This window comes from Schistocerca serialis, chromosome 3 (genome assembly GCF_023864345.2).
Source record: "Schistocerca serialis cubense isolate TAMUIC-IGC-003099 chromosome 3, iqSchSeri2.2, whole genome shotgun sequence".
NCBI lineage: Eukaryota > Metazoa > Arthropoda > Insecta > Orthoptera > Acrididae > Schistocerca > Schistocerca serialis.
Genome location: NC_064640.1, coordinates 700,026,363 through 700,052,194, shown reverse-complemented (window position 1 = coordinate 700,052,194; position 25,832 = coordinate 700,026,363). Strand labels below are relative to the sequence as shown.

At 41.1% G+C, this 25,832-nt stretch overlaps 1 protein-coding gene across 7 annotated transcripts in view; it reads left to right on the top strand.

The window, feature by feature from the left end:
• Positions 1-403: 403 nt before the first annotated feature.
• The window catches only part of LOC126470571 (myb-like protein O), a 102,908-nt gene continuing 77,479 nt past the window's right edge, over positions 404-25,832 (top strand). For 6 of the 7 annotated variants that reach the window (XR_007586247.1, XR_007586246.1, XM_050098518.1 and 3 more), the window contains exon 1: positions 421-461. Coding sequence is in view for 5 of the 7 variants with exons in the window: in XM_050098518.1 (XP_049954475.1) it covers positions 422-461 (40 nt within the window). In the remaining 2 variants the exon portion in view is untranslated. Of the gene's footprint in view, positions 583-25,832 lie in introns of all 7 variants that reach the window. The other variant, XM_050098519.1, reaches the window with a different exon arrangement.

Genomic DNA, 25,832 nt, shown 5'->3' with positions numbered 1-25,832 from the left:
CTAACCACTGCGCTACCTCGCTCGGTGCCACTCTTTTGACTTTTTTCGGTAATAAGACGAAACCACACCGAACTGTGACGGAATGCCCGTATTTCGAAATACAGCCACCAGGGAGCCGTGGTGGAAGGAAAGTGGCGTAACAAAGTACAACCAAGTCGAACATTTTGTGTCATGACAAAAGATGCATTTCGTAAGTTGCGCCACTAAAAACTGAAAGATCGCGTATGCAACTGCTGTTTGCCAGTAGCTGTGCGACACTTTTGTTGCGTTTGTGAACCCGGCTTTACGTTATTTCTTTAAAGTAATTTATATTATCAACAAAAGATCGATATAAACCCTACAGCTCGAGATTCTGGTCGTTGTTCACGATTGTTTGTTTCTATTGGTTGTTCTGCTATTTCTCTCTGACTCAAAACTCAATATGTCGGTATACATGATGGGAGTAGTCAGGTGTCGGATAGGTGGGTAGTGTACTGGTTGTGGGACTTTCTTATAAGGGTTCAGGTGGTGGTAACTATTTGTTGATAAATAAAGTGTGCACATTACAAAGAATGGCAAACAAACTAAGCGGGGATGTCAAAGGTTAGTGTTCTAACTCTAACAGCTATGTGTTTTGTATATTGGCGGGCTGGCCCCTCAGAAAATACACATTTAATATGTCAAAAACCATACCACAAGTCCGTCTATAGCCAGTGTACAAATAACTGTCATCTTGTGCCTAGAATTCGTTAGTTCAGAGTGTTTACTTGTACACATTCTGCTGGTTTACGTGATTAGCATAGAGGTAATGACATTTGTCAGTGACGTTTACAGTATAGTTTGAAGACTTATGTTTACCAGCGGAACGTGTTTGCTATTTCATATTTATTTACATTTTGTGAAACTACATCAGAGATACAGAATGAGAGTCGGTACATAATTTTACCGAAAATTTACGTTACTTAGCTGCATGTAACAGGAAAACGCGTAAACTGATACAAATATTTCTTTATATCGCAAACGATAATGGTGAATGAGAAACGTCCAAGAGTAAATGTATTGAGATTTTGATGTTAGTGTGCATGGCTGCCCCCCAGGGTGTGCCTATGTTTTGCCTTCGTATTGTTATCTCCGTAATCAAACGTTACGTATAAGTTTCAGTATGAAATCGAATAATAAAAAAAGTGCATAATACATGTCTGTAAAGACTTCATTTATTTATTCCTTCATCCAGTCATATAAATTCTCCATTGTATTTATGTGGTCAAAACAAACACTATTTCTTTAATATTTATACGTAATTTCACAAAAACCCATAAAAATACAAATTAAACTCAGTAACTTGTAGAATGTATACACAAAATCAATCCAAAATTTTTGCACACATCCTTATTGAGATTGAAACATGTTTAAATCCACTTTGGCAGTTTCACTTCTGCAGCTGTGCACTGAACCATCCTGATAAGGGGGGGTGGGTGTTCAAAGTGATAGTCTTCATCATGGGGTATGGGGCTGGATTCAGGATATGCTGCGCCCCCCCCCCCCCCCCCGCTCCCCCTCCTCACCACGCCTGCATTTTAGTAAGAATAATCAAGAGCAGTGTATTAACCACTAGGCATCTGTGACACAGTAAATGTAAATGTGACAGTAAGTTGCATCTGGGGGAAGGGGCAATACAGTAAAAGACTGTGAATCATGGAATCCCTGGTTCCATGCCTGTCTGCAGCATTATGGTGCCTGGAACATATTAGAAAGAGCAACACCGGGATATTCCATTCTTTCTTTCATTGACTAGAAACTGTACAGTTCTTGTTTTATGGATGCCCAGATATCTTAATTTCTCCCGCTGTCTAGTTTGCATGGAGGCATAGTCTTTTAACCTATATATAGAAAGATAAACTAAGTAACCTCTAAATTTATTTCTTAATGTGGATGCCTTTTCTGTGCAGCCTTTTCCTTGTGCTCTTTAATTGGATAAAACCCACCAAACTATTAAGGGTACTTATTGCTTAATTTAAACACTGGAAACATGTATATGGTTATTTAACTGAGCAGTACAGTTTATTTTCAGATGTATGATTTTTCATTTTTGCAGTTGTGTGTATATGGTGTAAGGCATATATATTAATTTGTACAGTTTTATTTGTATGTACGGATGTTGTCTTATTTGCATTTACAAACAAGAGACAAGTTATTCTCACTGAAATATTTGTTCAGAGGCTGTTGTTCCAATTATACTTCAGTGTCTCCTTTTTGCTATGAGTGAAGCATTATCTACATGCATTACTAAATTGTCATTTATGTTGGCATTCCATTGTAATGATTATTACATTTGCAAGCATAAAAAGCTCAAAACTATCACATTTATTTATTTATAGTGCCATGGATCCAACTGTGAGAATTTCACATGGATGTAGTGTGTAAATTTTTACTTTGTCAATGACAAGTACTTATACACTGTGTTTACAAGTAAAGATTAGAAAGTTATGTAACTACTACAATGATCCATAACACAATATGATGAAATGAGAAACCTTAGGCCTACAGATTACAAGGTATAAAACATGTTGTTGTTGTTGTGGTCTTCAGTCCTGAGACTGGTTTGCTGCAACTCTCCATGCTACTCTATCCTGTGCAAGCTTCTTCATCTTCCAGTACTTACTGCAACCTACATCCTTCTGAATCTGCTGAGTGTATTCATCTTTTGGTCTCCCTCTACGATTTTTACCCTCCATGCTGCCCTCCAATGCTAAATTTGTGATCCCTTGATGCCTCAGAACATGTCCTACCAACCGGTCCTTTCTTCTTGTCAAGTTGTGCCACAAACTCCTCTTCTCCTCAGTTCTATTCAATACCTCCTCATTAGTTATGTGATCTACCCATCTAATCTTCAGCATTTTTCTGTAGCACCACATTTCGAAAGCTTCTATTCTCTTCTTGTCCAAACTATTTATCGTCCATGTTTCACTTCCATACATGGCTACACTCCATATAAATACTTTCAGAAACTACTTCGCGACACTTAAAGCAATACTCAATGTTAACAAATTTCTCTTCTTCATAAATGCTTTCCTTGCCATTGTCAGTATACATTTTATATCCTCTCTACTTCGACCATCATCAGTTATTTTGCTCCCCAAATAGCAAAACTCCTTTACTACTTTAAGTGTCTCATTTCCTAATCTAATTCCCTCAGCATCACCCGACTTAATTCGACTGCATTCCATTATCCTCGTTTTGCTTTTGTTGATGTTCATCTTATATCCTCCTTTCAAGACACTGTCCATTCCATTCAACTGCTCTTCCAGATCTTTTGCTGTCTCTGACAGAATTACAATGTCATCGGCGAACCTCAAAGTTTTTATTTCTTCTCCATGGATTTTAATACCTACTCCGAATTTTTCCATTGTTTCCTTTACTTCTTGCTCAATATACAGATTGAATAACATTGGGGAGAGGCTACAACCCTGTCTCACACCCTTCCCAACCACTGCTTCCCTTTCATGCCCCATAGTAAATTAAATATGAAAAGGTCATATAACCCAGAGAGTTAAATATAAGCAGTTAACACTATGTGACATGCATGTACAGCTTAATGTTCAGTTTATATGATAATACATCTTATTTTATTTTAAGACAGTGTCTCACTGTGTTTCATAAACTCTTCCAAACTGTAAAATGACATGGCTAAAAGAAATTGCCCCAGAAGCTCTTTAAATGTACATTTGTTGGCTATTTCACATTTGATATCTGGAGGAAAAGCATTAAAGATCTTTATACCAGAGTACTGTACACCCATCTGCACAACCTTCAATTTTTTACCTTCAGTATGGAAATCATGTTTCCTCCTTGTGTTGTACTGATGGTATTCACTGTTACATTTGTATAAATCAGTGTTTTTACTTATGAAACACACAAGTTAATATATGTCTTGAGAAGTAGTTGTAAGAATTCCCAGATTCCGGAATAGGCTTCTGCAACTGCATCTACACCACACATCACTCAGCATTGAATATTTTCTTTGCAAGAGGTTGATTTCCCCAGAAAATAATTCCATATGCTATCAAAGAATGGAAGTAACCACAGTACACTGCTTTTTTAATGCTTAAGTTTGCACTGTCAGAGATGATTCGCATTGCAAAAATTGAAAAGCTGAGTTTCTTGTAAAGAAATAAATTTAAAATAAAGTGATTGATAGGAATTGCCTGTGTAAGCAGACTGGCTTCTGTAATTGAGTTTTGATGAGAAAAGTGCATAATCTTGTGAAAATAATGTTTATTTTTTTCCGTGAAGAAAGTAGTGTAACACGTGTTAATTAAAATGGACTTCTAAAACCACATCAGGGTAAGGGAGTTAAGATCTTCAACCTTGATGATAAAATTCTGAGGTACAAGTAAAAATTGGATTTACTGTTTATTGCAGGGCAAGTAATTTTAATATTTAACAAAATGTTTAAAAGGTAAATATAGTGTATCAGGTATTGCACAGATTGTAACAGGTGTTAATGAACATCATTGTTACGAATTCCAGACTTGTTTCCGTTCTAAACTGTAACTCAGAATCTTTTTGACATTAACATTATTAATTTAGTTTTCTAGAAGAAACAAAGTTACATTTTTCAAGGTTCTGAGAGCAGTTGAATTGTATTAAGCCTATGTTTCTGAAACATCAGTATTTTTGCACGATTCATAAAAAAACCTTCTTCCTTTTATTGTAATATTAGGCATAGGTAACATAGCCATAATATTATTTAATTTTAGATAAGAAACATCATTTTCTTTTGATTTAAATAATGTTTTAATGCTTTCGCAAGATTGTGAAAACATCTTCACGTCACAGTCTTCATCCACAGCACTTTGTCATACACCAACATATTTATATTAGTTTAGATTCCTTAAATTCTCTTTGCAGCTTGCAGCAGCAACTTAAACTAAAACAGTCTGCATTCACTTCCTCCACTTTTACGTTGCCAAACTCTTCTTCACAATCCACAATCAGAGTAGACTTGGGTTGTAGTGAAGCCTTGTACTTGCACTTAGTTCCTCAACTTCCAGGGCACAAATACCAACTTTCTTTACTTCTGACAGAGGTACATTAGACATTGAGATACTCTTCACATGCTTCTTAAGGTAAGCATAGGAATCTTCTGCTGATGAAACAATAATTCTTCTACATTTCACAGCCATCCAAACACTATGCCACCAATCCCATCCACAGCAGTATGTGTCATTGTTTCAGTTTGCTGATGTGTGTTTGATTGCTTGTATCATGTGAAGCAGTCAACCAGCCATGTACCCACAAACTGCCACAATGACACTTACTATAACAAAGAATTAAAATGCAATAGAATTTCCTATTCTTTATCGTGCTTACTCCTTAGACTTCAGCAATACAACTTGTACTGTGTTAATGTTGCTCATTGCATAAAAATGTAATTTACAATGTTCATTTGCACAGCATAAGTTATTAATGCTCAATTACATAGCTCTCAACCATTGTCACATCCACACAAACCTATGCCATCATAACCATATTACCTTTAATACTGTAAGATTGTGCATTTTAATTACTGTGTATAATACTGTCCATTGCCTAAAATTCAGTTACAATGTTAAAAAATGTTTGTTGCCCAACATAAATGAAGAGAGCTCAGTTTAACAGTTTCTCAGCCAATGTCAAGACCTCACTAAATTTAGCATTATAACAATTTAAACTGTAATATCGTGTAGTTTAATTATTTATTGTACTTAACATTGTCCATTGTGCAAAGCATAATTTCAACATTAAGAAACAAGTTTGATGCACAAAACACTATGAAAGTGGATTGTATCTTTGCTTTAAGGTTCAGTTACCTTAGAACTAGTGTCCCATTCAGACACTAGGCATTTGTTTCAAAAACTATTTTGAAATAAACGAAAAAAATGTACTTGTTATTCAACCTTAAAAATATCTCTTCTGCACATTGGATCTTTTACCAGATAAGAGATTTTTGATCACTGCAGAACAACTCCTGAATGGCTAATTTGACATTATCCATCAAAGTTGATAATTTGCTGGTTTCCCTAGGGGCTGAAGACATTGAAGGTCCAACAAAGTCAACTACAATTTTTTTTTAAGAAAGCTGGTTACTTACTGGGACTAATTGTAAAACATTTTTAGCTTTATACACTGCTCTTCCAAAAGACTGAGCAGAAGTCCTAATAGATGAGGCAGAAGTATGTGCAGTTCAAACTGCACCTTTTTTCTTTTTCTGCCTATGCAGTCTTTCTCTTTCTTGAATCTACCTATGCAGCCGTACTCTTTCTTGAATCTGTCTTCTATTTTCTTCTTTAAGCTTACCTACATTTTCCTTCGCTTTCAGTCTTCTAGCTTTGTCACATTCCTTTTCTTTTTCTGAATATTACCTCCACTTCACTGGATCAGATTTCGGCTTTCCCTGACACTACACCATTTGGTCAGACTTAACAGCTATTGTTGAAGGCTCCATTTTATTAAAATGTTATGTAGCGGAGCATTAAAATAAAAAAAATGCACAATGAATTATTCAGTTATTAAAATTTTAATTAAAATTTAAACTAATTAAATTATTATGTAATTCAGCATAATATTTTTAGGTTATGCAATATTTTATCCGGAAACCACACATAAATGCTATGTGATTCTCAGCACAAAATTTTCTCAATAATCTTCTCCGACTTCCTGTTGCTGTGAAATAAGCACTGTTACAGCTAGTTTGGGTACAGGGCAGACAACATTGTGGTATGTTTACTGTTTGAAATTATTTTTAAAGTTAGTCAGAAGTCAGTAAGTGCTCTTAGTATCTAACACTATGAGTATAGTCTCGGTAATTTGCACTCAGTTTTAAGGAAAGGCTATTTTTCCGTGGCTCTCAATGTTTATGATGAAATATCTACTAAACTACCTAACAACGAAAACAGCGAATTGTTGACAAAATTATTTAAGTGGATAGATAACAAATCTACTCACCAAGCGGCGGCAGAAAACACAAGTAAAAAACAGTTGTAATTACCAAGCTTTCAGAGCCATTGGCGCCTTCTTTAGGCAGAAGGGTTGAAGGGGAAGGAAGAGGGGTGAAATAAAAGGACTGGAGATGTCTAGGAAAAGGTGTAGATTTTGGGAAAGTCCCCCAGAACTGTGGGTCAGGGGAAAATTACCATTCAATATGAAAAGGAAGTTTCCTTCCAGATGATGCTATAATTTATCATGTAGTAAAGTCATGAGAAGATCAAACCAAATTGCAAATAGATTTAGAAAAGGTATCTGTATGGTGCAAAAATTGGCAATTGACCCCAAATAATGAAATGTGTGAGTGCTAAAAGAGATACATTAAACTACGGTTACATGGTAAGTCACCCAGATGTAAAGGCCAGAAATTCAACTAAATATCCAAGAATTACAATTACGAACAACATAAATTGGAAAGAACACAGAAGATGATATCGGGAAGGCAAACCAAAGACTGTGTTTTGTTGTCAGAACACTTAGAAGAGGCAACAGATTTACTAAAGAGACTGCCTACACAACACTTCTCCATTCTCTTTTTGGCATACTGCTGTGCAGTGTGGGATGCTTACCATACATGTTTAACGGAGTACATTGAGAAAGTTGAAATAAGGGCAGTATATTTCGTATTATCGAGAAATAGAGAAGTGTGTGTCACAGACGTAATACAGGATTTGGGGTTTACATCATTAAAACAAAGATGTTTCCAATTGCAGTGTGATCTTCTCATAAAATTTCAATCACTAACTTTCTCCTCTGAACGCAAAAATATTTTTTTGATGCCGATCTACATAGAGATAAATAATCATAATAATAAAATAAGGGAATCAGAACTTGCATGGCAGGATATAGGTGTTCGGTTTTTCCCACACGCTGTTCTTGTGTGGATTAATAGAGAATTACTGTGAAGGTGGTTGGATGAACCCTGAGCCTGGCATCTCAGTGTTATTTATGGAATAGCTATCTAGATGTTACAGTTACACATATTTTGTTGAAATCTGACCAAAAAAGATATATTTTTAGTAATTAAAATATTACATATTTTTAAAAACAAAGCTTATTTGGAAGAAGTACAGTCTTTAAGCCATTTATGAACAGTATTTGTAATTATATAAGTCAGTTTGAAAAAACCACTCATGAAGGTTCACTTTGAGGTGGATTGGCTATATGGGTGAAGAGGATAAAGAGAAATGTTCAACAAGTCATCAGCTTTGGCCAGTGATGTAATGTTGATGGCTGGTGTCACATAACCTTTTGGATTATGTATTCAGTTTTGTTTTTAGTTTGTGAGGCCAACAAATGTGATAGTAAAAAACCTGATTGTGGTGTCAGACTGATCTGTTGCTTAGCCCACTTGAAAATTCACGAGCAACATCACATTGTAGCTACCATATTGTTTACAGTATATGTCTCGTGTTTCTTATGTCACTGGTTGAAGCTGACGACTCGTATCAGACATTCCCTCTGTATACACTGAAGGCATGTAGTTGACACGAGAGCGCACAATTAAAGTAATGTCATTCATTTTGCATCCACTTGCTCTTAGTCACATAGATGATTTTATGCTGTCAGCCTCTTTGCCCATGATGCAGTAAAAGTTTATTTTGTTTATTTTATATTGTAACATACACGACAGAATACTATTGATAGGTTAGGGAAAACTTGAGAGACTCTTCTTACCTTATTTAATGCATCAGTTACCTTAGCTATAAAATTAGCTGTTGTGGTTATTGTAGATGTATATTTTCTTAGGTCATGCTGTGCCTTGTAGAGTAGACCAATGTTATTTCATGTAAAATGTAACGTACTATCATTCAAGACATTTCCCACAATAGGCAAGGCAGATGTAATAGTAATTGGCCTGTAAGTTTCCAGATTATTCTTATCATTGGCCGTGTACAATGAGGTGATAAAAATTGTGGTTTACGTCTTAATATAGTGTCGGACTTCCTTCTTCCGGCGCCGTGCAGCGTCTTGATGTGGCATGGACTCGACAAGTCGTTGAAGTACCCTGCGAAAATATTGAGCTGTGCTGCCTCTATAGCTGTCTATCATTGTAAATGTGTTGCCGGTGCAGGATTTTGTACACAAACTGACCTCTCAGTTATGTCCTGTAAATATTTGATGGCATTCATGTTGGGGGATGTGGGTGGCCAAAACATTTTCCAGCCTGTTCTTCACACCAATCGCGAACATTTGTGGCCTGGTGACATGGCACATTGTCATCCATAAAAATTCCATCCTTTTTTGGGAACATGAAATGCTACAAATGGTCTCCAAGTTGCCAAACATAACCATTTCCAGACAGTGATCAGTTCACTTGGACCAGAGGACCCTGTCCATTACACTTAAACATGGTCCACACCATTATGGCGCCACCACCAGATTCCGCAGAGCCTTGTTGACAATTTGGGTCCATGGCTTCATGGGGTCTCCCCCTAACACTCAAATCCTACAATCAGCTCTTATCAACTGAAGTCAGGATTTACCTGACTAGGCCACAGTTATCTAGGGTCCAACTCATACAGCCACAAGCCCAGGGGAGCCATTGTAGGCAATGTTATGCTGTTAGCAAAGGCCTTTGGTTGGTCATCCACTGCCATAGCCCATCAACACCAAATATCACTGCACTGTCCTAATGGATACATTTGTCCTATGTCCCACATTGATTTCTGTGGTTATTTTTAGCAGTGTTGCTTGTCTTTTAGCATTCACAACTCTACACAAATGCCACTGCTGTCGGTCATTAAATGAAGGCCACCGACCACGGTGTTGTCCATGGTGAGAGGTAATGCCTGTAATTTGGCATTCTCAGCCCACTCTTGACACTGTGGATCTCAGAATATTGAATTCCCTAACAATTTCTGAAACAGAGTGTGCCATGCATCTAGCACCAGCTACAATTCGATGTTCAAAGTCTGTTTACTTCTTTCGAGTGTCAATAATCATGTTGGAAGCATTTCCCCATGAATCACCTGAGTACAAATGACAGGTCCACCAATGCAATGCCCTTTTAACCCTTGTGTATGCAATGCTACCGCCACCTGTATTTGTGCATATTGCTATCCCTTGACTTTTTGTCACCTCAGTGTAAATAGGCACAACCTTATTATTTTTCGGTTATTTAAGCAATATCCCATTTTCCATTGTTTAGTTTATCATATCGGAAATGTGTCTGACCATTGAGCACGACTACATTAGTACGTTTTCCACAAAAATCCTGAGTGTTTTTGGGCATCTGTGTGTGTTTTACATTTGCTACTGGTGATTCATTTGTTGGCCACAGAAAAATGTATTCTCTGACAACGAAAATGTTCATATTCCTTGATTTGTGGAAGCTACTGGTATCTTTTATGAATTTTTGTTCTACTTCAGCATAGTTTTGATTAAAAATATTCCTGTCATTTGGATTCCTGCCTGCCTGTCTCTGGTATTCAATTACTGCCCCCTTTCATATCAGAACATTTTTTGTACGCATTTATGGGACCCCATACAGTCTTGGAGATGTTACTCAAACCTGAAATTTCATTTTGGTAAAAACTGAATTGGGTTTCTCTTATTGGCCAACAGTAAGCTTTCTTGTTGTTACAAGTGGGCCATTCCAGACTGAATGCCCTTGTGATCACCACCTGACCATCTCTTGTCTCAATAAGATTTAGCATTGATGTTTCTTACAGAATAAAACTAGGCTGTGGACAACTCAAGCTCAAGATAAACAAAATCCTAGCTTTATGAGGATTTCAGTAGGGGGCTGCAAAATGTGGTATGAGCTCCACAACTACTATGGGCACATTAAACCCAGCTTAAAATTAAAATTTTTTGTGCCCATTGCACTGTTAAAATTTCATTGTTGTATTATACATCATTTTTATGGTACATGGGATCAATTTTTATTTATTTATTTATTTATTTATTTTTTTTTTTTTTTGGGTGGGGATTGGGGGGGAGATCAGTTGCAATTTTCAGCCATTTTCTAACTGCAATAACTTTTTATAAAAAAAGGAATACTGGGTCCCCTTTAGTAGTTTCCAGAGGATTTACCTTGGAAAAGGTTTTATATAGATACGTTGCACTTCCTGCCATTTCCGCACATCAAACTGTATTACAAATGACGTGTCGTGGAGAAATGTTCAATGCAGTCTGTCGCTGAAACTGCATAGTTTTGTAATACACAAGTATAAAAACAAAAAGCTCCAAATGTGGCACATTAGTGTCATCACTGAATTCAAGATGGCAGCTGCTAGATTTGCGTCTGTCAACCAATCACAACACAGGAAACATGGTCCCATCAGCCAGTCATAGTCTACATTTATATTATTGCTTGTCCTGAAAATTTTGGCATCAGATTTATGCATTTTAGTGGTACATGTCATATTGCTAAATATTATCACCTCATTTTTCACTAAATAGCTCCAGTATACAAACACAGCATATATAAGTACATTTTAGGGTAGGTCAGGTGGTCGGCAGTGTCCCGTAAAAGGAATCATAACCCCATACTTCCAAGTAAGAAGGTAGTGTCTTTACAACTACACTGGTTGTTTGGTACATAAAGTAGTGTGTTCTCTTGATTGTAGGCAAATTGCACCATGGTGCCTTCAGGACCATAGAACATCCACATCTCTATGTTCACACTTGAGCCCATCCAAAAAGCAGTGTCAACAAAACATACACACACTCCCTCCGTCCCTCCCTCCCTCCCTCCCTCCCTCCCTCCCTCCCTCCCTCCCTCCCTGAGTGAGTGAGTGAATAAGATGTTGAGCTCAGGAGAATGTCACTACATTACTGTCATGCACTGTTGATCATGGCATATTTGCTTTTTATGTGACAGTGTGTTATATTTGTCCTCTTTCATTATAAAACCCTAATCTGAAACCCGTAAGCAATCTTTGATTGTGTAATATGCATTACTTATTAAGTATGTTTAGCTGCCTTTTTGAACATATGTATGTTAATCTTACTCATCTCCCAGGGCAATTTATTAAACAGTTTCACTCCCTTATTTAATGCTGTTTTGAGTATTTTTGTTTGTTTTTCTTGATAAATGCAAGTCTAATATGGCTCTTGTTCTTTGATCATGTATAGAAGTGCTAGTGCATTACTAAGTAATGTTTTCCCTGATATGCAACCAGGACTGATAGATGTACTAATCTGGTGCAGCAAGTATACCAAGTCTTTTGAACAGTGTTTACAATGAGCCCAACTACTGCTTTCGGTTATTATTCTGATGTTGCTTTTCTATGATTTGAAAACTGTGTCCATAGTTTGCACCTTTGATCCACAGAAAAGAATCCTTAGCAAAGAACTGAATGCATGGCTGAATGGTACCTCAGGTAAAAGTGCATTTAATGGTGTCAGCAGCTTTTCTGTTGTTTGCTGCTGTTGGTAGCAGTTTGTGGGATAACTCGTGGGAAGTTATCATGGCAAATCAAGTCAAATGTAGGAAGTGAATCTCACTCATAATTTCCTATGGTTCGTAAGTGGTTAGCTGGTATTTTGTTCTATCCAGGTAGTATGAACCACATTGTCAGAATTTTCAGCAAAAGTGGAAATAAGGCCTAAAAGTAGAGTATTGCAATGACGGATGTACATATCAGGCTGTGCTTTTATGGCAAGCATGTTTTCACATTGAGATTCACTGGCTTCATCAGTTCACAGCCGGATTGCCCCATCCCATCCTAATTTAGGAATCAAGCCTCGCTACAGGTCAGTCTGTCAGAACATCTACTTTTTTTCTAGTCGCCAAAGAAATACAAAAATATGTAAGCAATCTTAAAATTCATAACCGGACCAGTAAAAGTTATTGTGGCACACACTATATCAAAAGGAAATGTGATCAATTCATGTATTCTGCCAAAAGAAATCATTAGATTCAGTGATTCTCACCAGTTGGCTGTGACCAACCTGAACAATTTGCCAGCATCAGCACACAACACAAGAGTTTTCAAAACTGTAAGTGAACTTTAGCCAGATGTCACCACGTGACAGTAGGTCTTACAAATTGCTGCTGGAACACTAAGCTGAATAGTATGCTGATGACAATTTAACTGAAAACTAAAAACTTTCTATGTGTTATATTATCTAGAGGTATGTCATCTATTCTTGTTCCTACAGTTCTTTTCCTTCTTTGTGCTGTGAAGCTTGCAATTTGTTTCCTTTATGTTCGCTGTTAATTTTTTATATACTGGCCACTTGTAAGCATCCTTGGGCATTTGATTTAAGTTCTCTGTTAGGAGCTACAGTGTTTCAGCATTGATTATGGTGTTACTGTCATCAGCAAAAAGAATTTTCTCTTCATATCTTATACTGTCTCGAAAGTCACTGATATACGCTGAAGTGCCAAAGAAATTGGTATATGCATGCATATTCAAATACAGAAAGACGTAAAGAAGCAGAATACAGTGCTGCGGTCGACAACGCCTATGTAAGACAACAATTGTCTGGCGCAGTTGTTAGATCAGTTACTGCTGCTACAATCGCAGGTTATCAAGATTTAAGTTAGTTTGAATGTGGTGTTACAGTCCCTTAATGAGCGCTTTAACACAGCATCTCTGAGATAGCGATGAAGTGGGGATTTTCCCATATGACCATTTCACAAGTGTACCGTGAACATCAGGAAGCTGGTAAAACATCAAATCTATGACATGACTGCAGCCGGAAAAAGATTCTGCAAGAATGGGACCAACGACAACTGAAGAGAATTGTTCAATGTAACAAAAAGTGCAACCTGTTGTGGACTGGCAAGACAGCCAATCCACTATGACAGGTAGCCAAAAGGCACGCGTTTAAGCTCACGCAGGATGGCGTGAGGTCTGGAACAGGACAAGGTCTTTATAGTAGCAAAAATAGTATGTAGCTTCTGGAATACTTAACTTTAATCCATGATTGGTGAACATCGGTCTGACGGTACATGCATCACAAGATAAATAGCAATTGATAATGGCGCCTTGCTAGGTCGTAGCAAATGACGTAGCTGAAGGCTATGCTAACTATCGTCTCGGCAAATGAGAGCGTAATTTGTCAGTGAACCATCGCTAGCAAAGTCGGCTGTACAACTGGGGCGAGTGCTAGGAAGTCTCTCTAGACCTGCCATGTGGCGGCGCTCGCTCTGCAACCTCGATAGTGGCGATGTATACTAACGGACCGCGGCCGATTTAAAGGCTACCACCTAGCAAGTGTGGTGTCTGGCGGTGACACCACACAACCCTTCCATAAATTGCAGCAGAGTTCAATGCTTGGCCATCAGCAAGTGTCAGCGTGCAAACCATTCAACGAAACATCATCAACATGGGCTTTTGGAGCTGAAGGCCTACCTGTGTACCCATGATGACTGCACAACACAAAGCGTTACGCCTGGCTTGGCCTGTCCACACTGACATTGGACTGTTGATTACTGGAAACATATTGCCTGGTCTGACGAGTTTCGTTTCAAATTGTATCAAGCAGATGGATGTGTATGGGTATGGAGACAAGCTGATGAATCCATGGACCCTGCATGTCAGCAGGGGACTGTTCAAGCTGATGGAAGCTCTGTAATGGTGTGGGGCATGTGCAGTTGGAATGATATGGGACCCCTGATACATCTATATATGACTCTTGACAAGTGACACATGTGTATTTATCCTCTCTGATTACCTGCATGCATTGATGTCCATTGTGCATTCCGACACACTTTGACAATTCCAGCAGGACAATGGAACACCCCACATGTCTAGACTTGCTACAGAGTGGCTTCAGGAACACTCTTCTGAGATTAAACACTTCTGCTGGCCACCAAACTCCCCAGACATGGACATCATTTAGCATATTTGGGATGCCTTGCAATGTGCTGTTGAGAAGAGATCTTCACCCCCTCGTACTCTTACGGATTTATGGACAGCCTTGCAGGATTCATGGTGTCAGTTCCCTCCAGCACTACTTTAAACATCAGTTGAGTCCATGCCACGTCATGTTGCGGCACTTCTGCGTACTCGTGGGGTCTCTACACGATATTAGGCAGGTGTACAAGTTTCTTTGGCTCCTCAGTGTATAGTAAGAACAGAATTTGACCCAATAAACTAGCCCCCAGGGGCTCAGCATTCATTTGCTGAGTACGGGCTTGGCGACCCCGGGGTCCTGAGCTGGGGACTGGTCGGCGCCGCCAGTCTCCTGTCACCGTAACCCCCGGACATGCTTCAGCGACCACCGTATGGTGCGGCGGTGGAATGTTGTGTGCTGCGGGGAATGGTAATCTTGGCTTGACCGCCTGGATTGCGAGGAAGGCCGACCTCTCTAAAAACCCCTCAATCTTCCGGTGTGCTCCGCGCCTATGAGATGCATGGCTGTTGAGGTGGAACAGTCGCAAGCGGGCAACCTCTGGGGCACCTGCCGCACCCCAGTTGTATTAGGCTTACTCAGGCATGCGGGGCCCTGTCTGAGCGGACCTTTAGTTCCCTAGCTGCTCGTGGGACCGCAATGGACCCTTCGACCTCTACATTTCCCCCTGCCAGTGGATTGGGTGGGCCACTGGTAGGAAAACACACCCCATCGAAGAAGCGACTTCGTGCTGCGAGTCCTCCAGCGCCTAGTGTTGATAGAGATTTGTCAGACTGTCGTAACAGAGCACATGCTGACAATCAGAATGTGTTTTTGATTATTAAACGGAAGGAGGGTAGCTTTGAGAGGGTTTCTCCCTTTTACATCCACAAGGGTCTTGAGGGAATTGCAGGAACACTTAAATCTGTGAAGCGACTTCGCAATGGGACTCTGTTAGTTGAGACATCTAGTTCCCGTCAAGTCGCTTCTCTTCGGAAAGCAACCTGTCTCGGTGAGTACGCTATCGAGACCGAGCTTCACTCCACTCTGAACTACAGTAAGGGTGTTGTGACATGTAGGGACCTGGTGGATATCCCCACAGACGAGTTAAAATCTGAATGGGCTGATGAAGGTATTGTTGACGTGCAGCATATTATGAAACGAGTCGATGGGGACCTAGTCAAATCAGACTCGTTTATTCTCACGTTCAGTTGCCCACGACTCCCAGAGCATGTTAAAGCGGGGTTCTTACGTTTGCCAGTAAGGCCATATTTCCCCAACCCAATGCGCTGCTTTAAATGTCAGCGCTTTGGGCATACTACGTTGGGGTGCAATGGGATAGCCACTTGTGGTAAATGTGGTCAGCCTGCCCATGAAGGAGCTGATTGTTCGTCGCCTGTGAAGTGCGTGAATTGCTCTGGGAGTCACCCTGTCTGGAGCCGGGTCTGCCCCATCTATCTCGACTAACGGAAGATACAGGAGATTAAAACATCTAAGCGCATCCCCTATGGTGAGGCCAAGAAGCTCTTTAAGGCCATGCAACCTCCTGTGTTTACTACATCTTTCGCTTCCGTTCTGAAAAAACCGGTACAAATGGCCACTGTTGCTACGCAAACGGAGGTTGCTAGTGTTAGCACTAATACCTGCGTTTGCCAGTGCACTTGTGCTGCTGCGGTTGTTTTGCAACCTGCGGCTCTCCCCGCAACGTCGGACAAGGCTGTGGTTGCTGACATTGGGGTACTTCCTCCCTCTCCCCATATGGGGCCTTCTGCCCAGGCGAGTAATGCTCCACTTGTTGACAAGGCTCTGCCTTCTAAGCCCCCCAAGACGAAGACGCCGAAGCTGAAGGTTTTGCCACCTGCGGAGACTGGTCAGGGGCGGTCCGATGACGAGGCCATCGTACTGTCTGATGTCTCCCCTGGGTCGTCATCGGAGCTGATGGACATTGACGTCGACCGGGGGCGATCTTCTCGCCCCAGGAATAAATCTCCGGCCAGTACGGGCTCTCCTCCAAAGCACAGAGGCAGGATGAGAGTTCAGCCCCCCTAATCACTGGCTCCCATATTACAGTGGAACCTGAATGGGTTCAGGACGCATGTGGCCGAATTACAGCTCCTTGTACGAGAGTGCCCTTTGTGCTTATGTCTCCAAGAGACACATTTTCGGGCCACTGATGCTCCTTCTTTACGGGGCTATACCGTCTATCGGAAAGATGATGTGACGGGGGAAAGGGCGAAGGGTGGTGTTGCGGTTTTTGTCCGTGACCTGCACCCCTCCTCTGAGCTCCCTCTCGTTACAGACTTGCAAGCAGTTGCAGTTGACCTTCTTGTGGGTCGGAGGCTCACGGTCTGTTCACTTTACTTACCACCTCAGGATGCGATAGACTCTGAGGCTCTCGCAGACCTTATTAGCCAACTCCCCCGCCCATTTCTTCTTCTGGGGGACTTCAATGCTCATAATGTCTTATGGGGCTCTTCGACTACTTGCCCCAGGGGTCGCATTCTGGAAAGCCTCATGATGTCTGAAGAACTGTGCAACCTCAACTCTGGTGCTCCGACTCATTTCTGTACTGCTTCTGGGTCGTCATCAGCTATTGACCTTTCCTTTTGCTCTCCAGCACTCGCGGATTCTGCTCTGTGGGAGGTTGCTGCTGACCTCCATTCTAGTGACCACTTTCCCCTTTGGATTCGCCTCCTGGATGAGGCTATGGCATTTCCGGTACCGCCCCGGTGGCACCTCTGCAGGGCTGACTGGACACTTTTCAGCCAACTGGCTGTTTTGGAACACCGTGCCAGCGTCCACGAATGGGTAGACCATGTTACAGCCGTGATCTCCCATGCTGCTGAATTGTCAATCCCACGGTCATCCGGTCATCCCAAGAGGCCCGCCATGCAGCTCTGCGCCGCTTCAGGAGCCGTCCCTCAGCTGACAATCTTGCGGCCTTTCGGGTGGCAAGGGCCAAGGCACGGCGAGTGTTTAAAGAGAGCAAACGACGGTCCTGGCAATCGTTCTTGAACTCCATCTCCCGCTCCACTAGTTCTACGAAAGTATGGGAAGCCATCAGGAGAATTTCCGGGAAACTCGGCCAGCTACCTGTCACGGCATTGCTGCATCAGGGAAGTCTCCTCACGGCGCCGAGAGACATTGCCCAGACACTGGCCATGCATTTTGCGGAATCTACCGCTACTATTAACTGTGATCCGGATGTCTGCCGGTACCGCACTGCCATCGAGAGGGGTCACTTGGACTTCCGGTCTCCAAATTCTGAACCCTACAACTGCCCCTTCACAATGTGGGAACTGGATTCGGCCCTGTCTGAGGCTCATGATACTGCGCCTGGCCATGATCAAATCCGGTACAGCATGCTGCAGCACTTGTTACTGCTTTCCAAGGAAGTTCTCCTGACTTTTTTTAATATGATATGGTTATCTGGCACGTACCCTGACTCGTGGAAGGAGGCGATTTTGATCCCCCTCCTCAAACCGGGGAAGGACCGAACGCATCCCAGCAGTTACCGAAGTATCGCTTTGACGAGCTGTGTCGGGAAGACGTTAGAACGCATGGTCAACCGTCGCCTGGTTTGGCTGCTCGAAACCAGGCAGCTCCTTAGCCCCTCGCAATGTGGCTTTCGGAGATGTCGTTCAACTATAGACAACTTGACCCTGCTTGAGGCGGCCATCCAGCAGGCCTTCCTCCGTAACCAGCATTGTCTCGGTGTCTTCTTTGACATTCATAAGGCGTATGACACTACTTGGCGCCGCCATATCCTCAATCAACTCCATGAGTGGGGTTTTCGTGGCCGTCTCCCCATCTTCCTTCGGTCCTTTCTTTCCCACCGCCTCTTTCGATATAGGGTTGGTAATGTGCTATCTGATTTGTATGTGCAGGAGAATGGTGTTCCTCAGGGAAGCGTTTTAAGTGTCACCCTCTTTGCCGTCGCCATTAACAGTATCGCGTCCACTATCCGGAGTCCTGCCCAATGCTCCTTGTTTGTGGACGATTTTGCTGTTTTCTGTTCTTCCTCCAGTCTTGTCACTGCTAGTCGGCAGTTGCAGCTTACGATACAGCGATTAGAGGCATGGACTGTGAAGACGGGTTTTACCTTTTCTGCCGACAAATGTGTGTGTGTTCATTTTAATCATTCTCGACGTCTTTTTACCTCCCCTGAATTGCGTCTGAGGGACACCATTCTTCCTTTTAGCGACACTGCGCGGTTCCTGGGCCTCACTTTTGATTCCAAACTGTCGTGGTTGCCTCACCTTAAAGACCTCAAGGTGCGGGCCCTGAAGGCACTGAATATTTTGAAGTGTCTGAGCCATCGGTCCTGGGGAGCAGATCGGGCACGTCTGCTGCAGTTTTATAGGGCTTTCGTCCGATCGCGTCTTGACTATGGTTGCACCGTGTATGGGTCAGCAAGGCCTTCGTATCTGAAGATACTTGACGCAGTACACCATGAGGGTATCAGGCTGGCCACTGGTGCCTTCCGTACCAGTCCCATTCCCAGCCTGTGTGCTGAGGCAGGGGAACCGCCGCTCGCCATCCGGCGGCAACTCCTCATGGTGCGACGGGTGTGTCAATTTCTTGCCTGTCCTACATCCCCTGCATACCCTACCGTTGCCCGACCGCCTATGGAACGTCTCTTTTCCAGTCGTCCCAGGGCAACGAGACCATTTGGGATTCGTGCCAAGCATTTGCTTGAGTCCCTTGGTGTGGAGCGTGTGGCCCCCCAACGACAAGGTTTTCCTCGCCTGCCTCCCTGGTTGCTCCAGAGGCCCTGCGTCCTTTTAGACTTGTCGGAGTACCGGAGGAGCTGCACTCCTGCGTTTGTTTTTACCGCCTTATTTTATGATATTTTAAACCAGCATCCCGACCATGTACCAGTATTTACGGATGGCTCTAAACAGGGGGACTCTGTTGGTTGTGCTGTTGTTTTCCCTGATCGAGTCGTCAAGTTACGGCTTCCTGCGGCGTTTACCATCTTTGATGCCGAATTGTTTGCGATCTTGCGGGCATTGGAGCAGGTGAGATGTGTTCCCAGTCGTAAGTTCCTCATCTGTTCTGACTCCCTGAGTGCCCTTCAGACCATGCAACACTTGTACCCAGCGGATACGGTCGTCCAGAACATCCATGATGCCCTCCTCCACCTGCAGCGGCAGGGGAAGGAGGTTTCCTTCTGCTGGGTGCCGGGGCACGTGGGTATTAGGGGAAACGAGTTGGCGGATGTGGCTGCCAAAGATGCATGTTCCCTCCCTCACGTTGTTGACTGTGCCGGCCCCCTCCATGCTGTTACCTCCCTCCTGCGTTTTCGCGTTATGCGTCAGTGGGAAGAGGAGTGGCTGGCAGTCGGTGAAAATAAGCTGCGTCTGGTCAAGGCCACCACGCGGCCATGGCGTACGTCCTACCAGTCATGCAGGCGGGATGAGGTTCTCCTCACTCGCCTCCGCATTGGGCACAGTCCCTTCACACATGGGTTTTTACTCCGGGGGGAGGATCCCCCAATCTGCAGTGCTTGTGGCGTCCAGATTACTGTCCGCCACATTTTAGTTGACTGTCTTTTATTCTCTGACCAGAGGGCGGTGGTTTCTTTGCCACTGGATTTGCCCTCTATTTTGAAAGACGACGCAACGTCTGTGTTTAAGGTTTTACGGTTTTGTGTCCTGTCCAATTTGTTGCCACGGCTTTTAGGGAGAGGTTTTTAATGTGCTGCTGGATGACTGGCTCACCCAGATTTTAGGTAAGAGGTCAACCAGTCACGTCTACCTCCTTGTTTCCCTTCGGTTTCTGTCCTTTCCTTGTGTTTCCTTTCCTTTTTTAGTGCACTCCTTCTCCTCTTGTTTTGCCTCTGTATGTGAGGATTTGGCACTGCGTCAGGTCTGTGTCTTTTAGCTGTTCCCCTTGTTCGTTGTTCGTCTTAGTCCCTTCACTGCATGTGTTCCTGTTTTTATGCGTTTGGGCGCTGATGACCCCGCTGTTTAGCGCCCGTAAACCTCAAACACACACACACACACACACACACACACACACACACACACACACACACACCCAATAAACTACTTGAACACATGTGTTTGTATGTTTCTTGTCTGACAATTGGCTCACTAAACATTTTATCATTATCAGATGTGTGAACAAGCTCTATATTTTACACCCTGTTTTCCAGGTAAGACTGGAACTACTCATTTGTTATTGCTCTTATACCGAATCCTTCTAGTTTGTTTAATAGTATTTTATTTTCAATAATGTGTGAAGTCTTGGACCAGTCTAAGAATACACCTGTTACAGTTCTGGTTGTCAAGTGCTTAAAGTACCACTTCTGTAAACTCCATAACGGGTGATAATGTACCATGCTTGATTAGAAAGGTGATGTTTATTCATGTAACTAATTATTCAGTATATGACTGATTCTGTTATTTTTGAGAATGCAGGCAGTAGTGAAACTGGCCAGTAGTTGTCAGTATTTCTGCACTAGCATACCTTTCTTTAGTAAGGACCCAGCTGGTGTGTGCTTTAGTTACCCTGGAAAAATATCTGAGCTGAAGGGCTCATTTATTACCTTAGTTAAGGGAGTGTGTATGCTGGCTAACCACAACTTCAGAATGGAGACAGCAACCTTATCTACATCTGCTGACTTTTTTAAATTTTCTATATTGTCTCTCTCTTCTGAGAAACGTCATTGTGCTTCCAGTTTAATTCATTGTGGGTCCCTCATGCGTTTTAGAAATATTTTGGTGCAGCTTCTCTGCAATACCACAGAAATAGTCATTTATGAAATTTGCGAATTCCATGAGAATTTTGTGTTACACTATTCCATTTTTGATTAGCATGTTTGTTAGAAAAGTTACAAATAATACCAACAATAATGAAACTCTAACATTCCACAACACTTTCTCACTGTATATTTTACTTCTTTTTTTCCTTTTCTGGAAAAAGCTACTCCCAAAGCTATGCAGTGTATACTACTAACACCTTATCCTCTTTCTGAGCTTATCCTCTTTCTGAGCTCATTATAGAGGGGTACTGACTCAGTATAAAATGGAAAATTACAATGTACAAAATTATAGTCTGTTTACTGTTACAAAATAATGTGTGTAGTGTGTACTTTGACTGGGGGGTGAGAAATGAATGAAGAGTGTAGCATTATCCTGTTATCATTATTACATAACTTATTTATAAAACAGTGTTGTACACTATGATAGCACTGTTTTAAACAGTGTGTCCTTGTATTTGGGAGGGTGGAGATGCCAATCTTCATCCAGCCATCCTGATATAGGCTAGCCACAATTTCCCTAAATTATTCCAGACAAATGCAGGCATTGTTCCTGTTATAAAGCCACAGATGACTACATGTCCCATCCTTGTCATTGTAGCTTGTAAATCTATATATGTGGATCACTTTATTGTTGTTTTTAAATTGTAATACCAAGGAATGTTCAATATCCTTGCAAAAGAGAACTACAGATAAATAAAACTACTACTACTACTGCTACTACTACTACTACTACTACTATTATTATATTACTATTACTACACTTGTCTACATTTACCAGATTCTCATTTTCTGACATACCATACAGCCTTGCTTTTATTTTCTGTATTGTGTATTATTTTGTAATTTATTGAATTTTTTGCATCAAGCAGTACCCTTTTTGTACCTATGATAGTGACTTATGAACTGTGGAGTACTGTAGTGCTTTTGCAAGGAACTGAGAAATTTTTAGTGTGTGGGAGGGCTTTTTAATACTCACAGGTATCCATCTATTGTCCTTGATCACTGCTGTCAAAGTGGCTACTTTTAGAAATACTTCCTCAAAAATAAATATAAACAGTGCGCATAATTCAGAGAACTTCACATCTACATTGTTTTCTATATACAGTGCATCTCAGATTTGTTTCCAAGTGCCTAGAAAAGTATGTAACTTGCACTCTGAGAAATCCATTTGCAGTCTTGCTGTTTTGCAGGTTTTACCAAGCCTTTCTTTAGCCTTACTGTCTGGCAGTAATGATCAGAAATGCCATCATCTTTTATAAATACTATACAATTTTTCCTATCAGTATCTGTAAGTACATGGTCTAAGATTGATGCTGAACTTTTTGATGGCCTAGAAGCAGTGTTTCCATTTGTACTATGCTAAAAGTATTCAGGAAGTTATTACTAATGTCAACCTCAACACCTGTATAGTCATTTCTCAACACAATATTATGTTATTTAATGTTTTCATCAATTGAGAACCCTACATCTTCTACTGGTTTCGGTCATAAACTATCATCACTGGATATATGGTAAAACACATCAGTTAAAAACAAATCCCATTTTCCTTTTAAGCTGGAAAACATAAAGAATGTCACAGTGAAACCACCCAAACAACTATTGTAACCCGTTCTTGAAATGAACATTCTACATCTTTACTCTTCAGGTCTACTTACGTATTTCTCAACATAGTCACCCCAGTGACAAACACATTTCTCCCAACAAGAGACCAGTTTGCCAATACCTTTAACTTTATGTGTATGTAGTGAGTTAATCAGCTGCTTAGAATTGGTATGAGTTGATGTGAATTTGTTTGTGCTGTGGAGTGCTAGCCAGAGGGCCCAAGGTGCACCACAGCCAGTCCAGCAAAGCATCTGGTATCGTCTGGCACAGATACAAAGGCAGTTAACATGGCCGGAAATGTGAAAATTGCCAATGCATGCAATTTGGATGGTCATTGGTTGTTCAGCTGAGAACAGATGATGCACCAAAAAAAGGTGGAGTGTCAGACCATCTAAAATATGGCTACTTACAACTCTTAGAAGTACTACAGTAAATCACAGTTACATATTAAAGCAACCCAGATAATTACCATGGTATCTCTGTCTTAGACTGCACATACAAGATTTTCTCCAGAATCTATACAAGAGGATCAAAGAGCAACTAGAGGAAGAATTAGGTGAATACCAAGGAGGCCTCAGACGTTGGAGAAACTGTGCAGAACAGATCATCACTTTAAAATTAGCCATAGCATATTACAAGAAACGAAATAAACCTCTTCTAATAACCTTCGTGGACTTTTAAAAAAGCGTATGACTGCATCCGTAGACCTTCAGTGTTAAAAATCTTAAGAAATTTCGGGCTCCAACCAAAATTAATCAGATTGATAGAAATCACCTTAACCAACACTGTATCAAAAGTCAAGTTCAGGGGTGAACTCTCTGAATCATTCATCGTAAAAACAGGTTTAAGACAGAGAGATTGCTTGGCACGCCTGCTGTTCAACCGTGCTTTAGAATACATAATGAGGGAATGGTACAAGACTAACCGAAAGAACATCCAAATTGGAAGACCCAAAGACAACATAAGTTTAAATTGTCTGGGATTTGCTGATGACCTTGCTCTCTTGTCCAACAGTATTCAGGAAATCAAACAACAAGTTATCTCACTACAGGAAATAGCACAAAAAATTGGTCTTGGATTATCTTTTGAAAAAACAGTCATCATGTTAACTGACCCACCACTCATAAACAAAATTGCCATAGGAAACCAAGAAATCAAAATTGTAGATAAATTTAAATATCTGGGAGAAATCATAACATATAACCTCAATGAAAAGACAACATGGCGTAACAGAATAAACAAATTGACTAGAGCACAATATATCACCAAGAACACCTACAACAAAAATATTATTTGTGAATGGTCTAATTGTGGACAAATGTGTATAACATTTCTTTTATTTTAATATTGTTGTAATGTATAAGTTTAATGCAGAAAGTGGTCATGTTGAGTCAGAATAATGTCTGTAGAATTTTCAAACTATGTATTTTGGTGGGGATGGCCTTCAGCCAATGAGAATTAGGCAGTGGCAGAACACAACTGGAGTAAAGTGGAGACAGACACTGTTAGAGTGGTGCACTGAGAGGAGTGATTAAGGAAGGTAGACCTGCCTGTGGATGTAGTGTGATATTCGGTCATGTGGGTGATAGATTCTGGGCAGTGCACAGCTGCTACAATACTTTTAATTTTTGAAGGGACCCTAACTTTTGTGAGGTCGTTGTGTGCTCCAGTGCAGAACCCTTTAACTTATCAGCTTGCGTTATGGAATTGAGAATAGACAGAGTATGAGTTTTTACTTGTTATCTCTTGTGTGTTATTGTGTAAATTGTCATATTGAACTCTGAATTATTTTGAGCTTGCAAATATTTCATTTATTGTGATCATGAAATGGATTTAGTTTTTTGGCTGTCTTGGATGACAGTTTAGCTTGGGAATTTTGCTACCATACTCATAACACTCTCAATACAAATTTTCTCCATCTGGTAAGATTATTTTTTGTCCGTATTATAACTGGTTATTTTAAGACCACTTTCCGTGTATTTGTGGTTCCGTGTATTTGTGATTTACTTTCTTAATAAACATTATTCAACAAAATTCTCTGATAATGTCTACATCAGTTACTGATGTTAGAATAGAACTCTTTTTTATTAAGTTATTCACTTATCTTTTATTTAATATTCTGTTTATTTTGTTAATTTGCAATTCTAGTCAAAGTATAGACTTTTTGACTGCAGGACCACAGCTACAGTTTTTTATTTGTTGGGAGTTGGCTGTTGAGAATGGAAGCAGACGATCAGCTCGACCCTATCATGTTACTGAACTACTAATTTTAAACAGAGATGTGCATAACCTAGTTACCCTAAGACTTGAACAGAATCGGGTAAAGTCGCAGTTGGTTTACCCGTATGGGCTGCTGATTAGGAAAGCTACCCAGTGAAGTAGCCACATGCAACGCCGCATACCACCGGTGTAGAGTGTTTTACTTTGTTGACAGAACCACAAACTGGTGTTCAGAAAGATGGTGCTTCAAACTCGCATCGAGCCATCCTGATTTAGGTTTTCCATGATTTCCCTAAATTGCTTTAGGCAAATGCCGGGATGGTTCCTTTGAAAGGGCATGGCCGACTTCCTTCCCCATACTTCCCTAATTTGACAGGACTGATGTCATCACTGTTTGGTCCCATCACCCCAAATCAACCAACCAACTAAATTTTCTGTTAGTGCA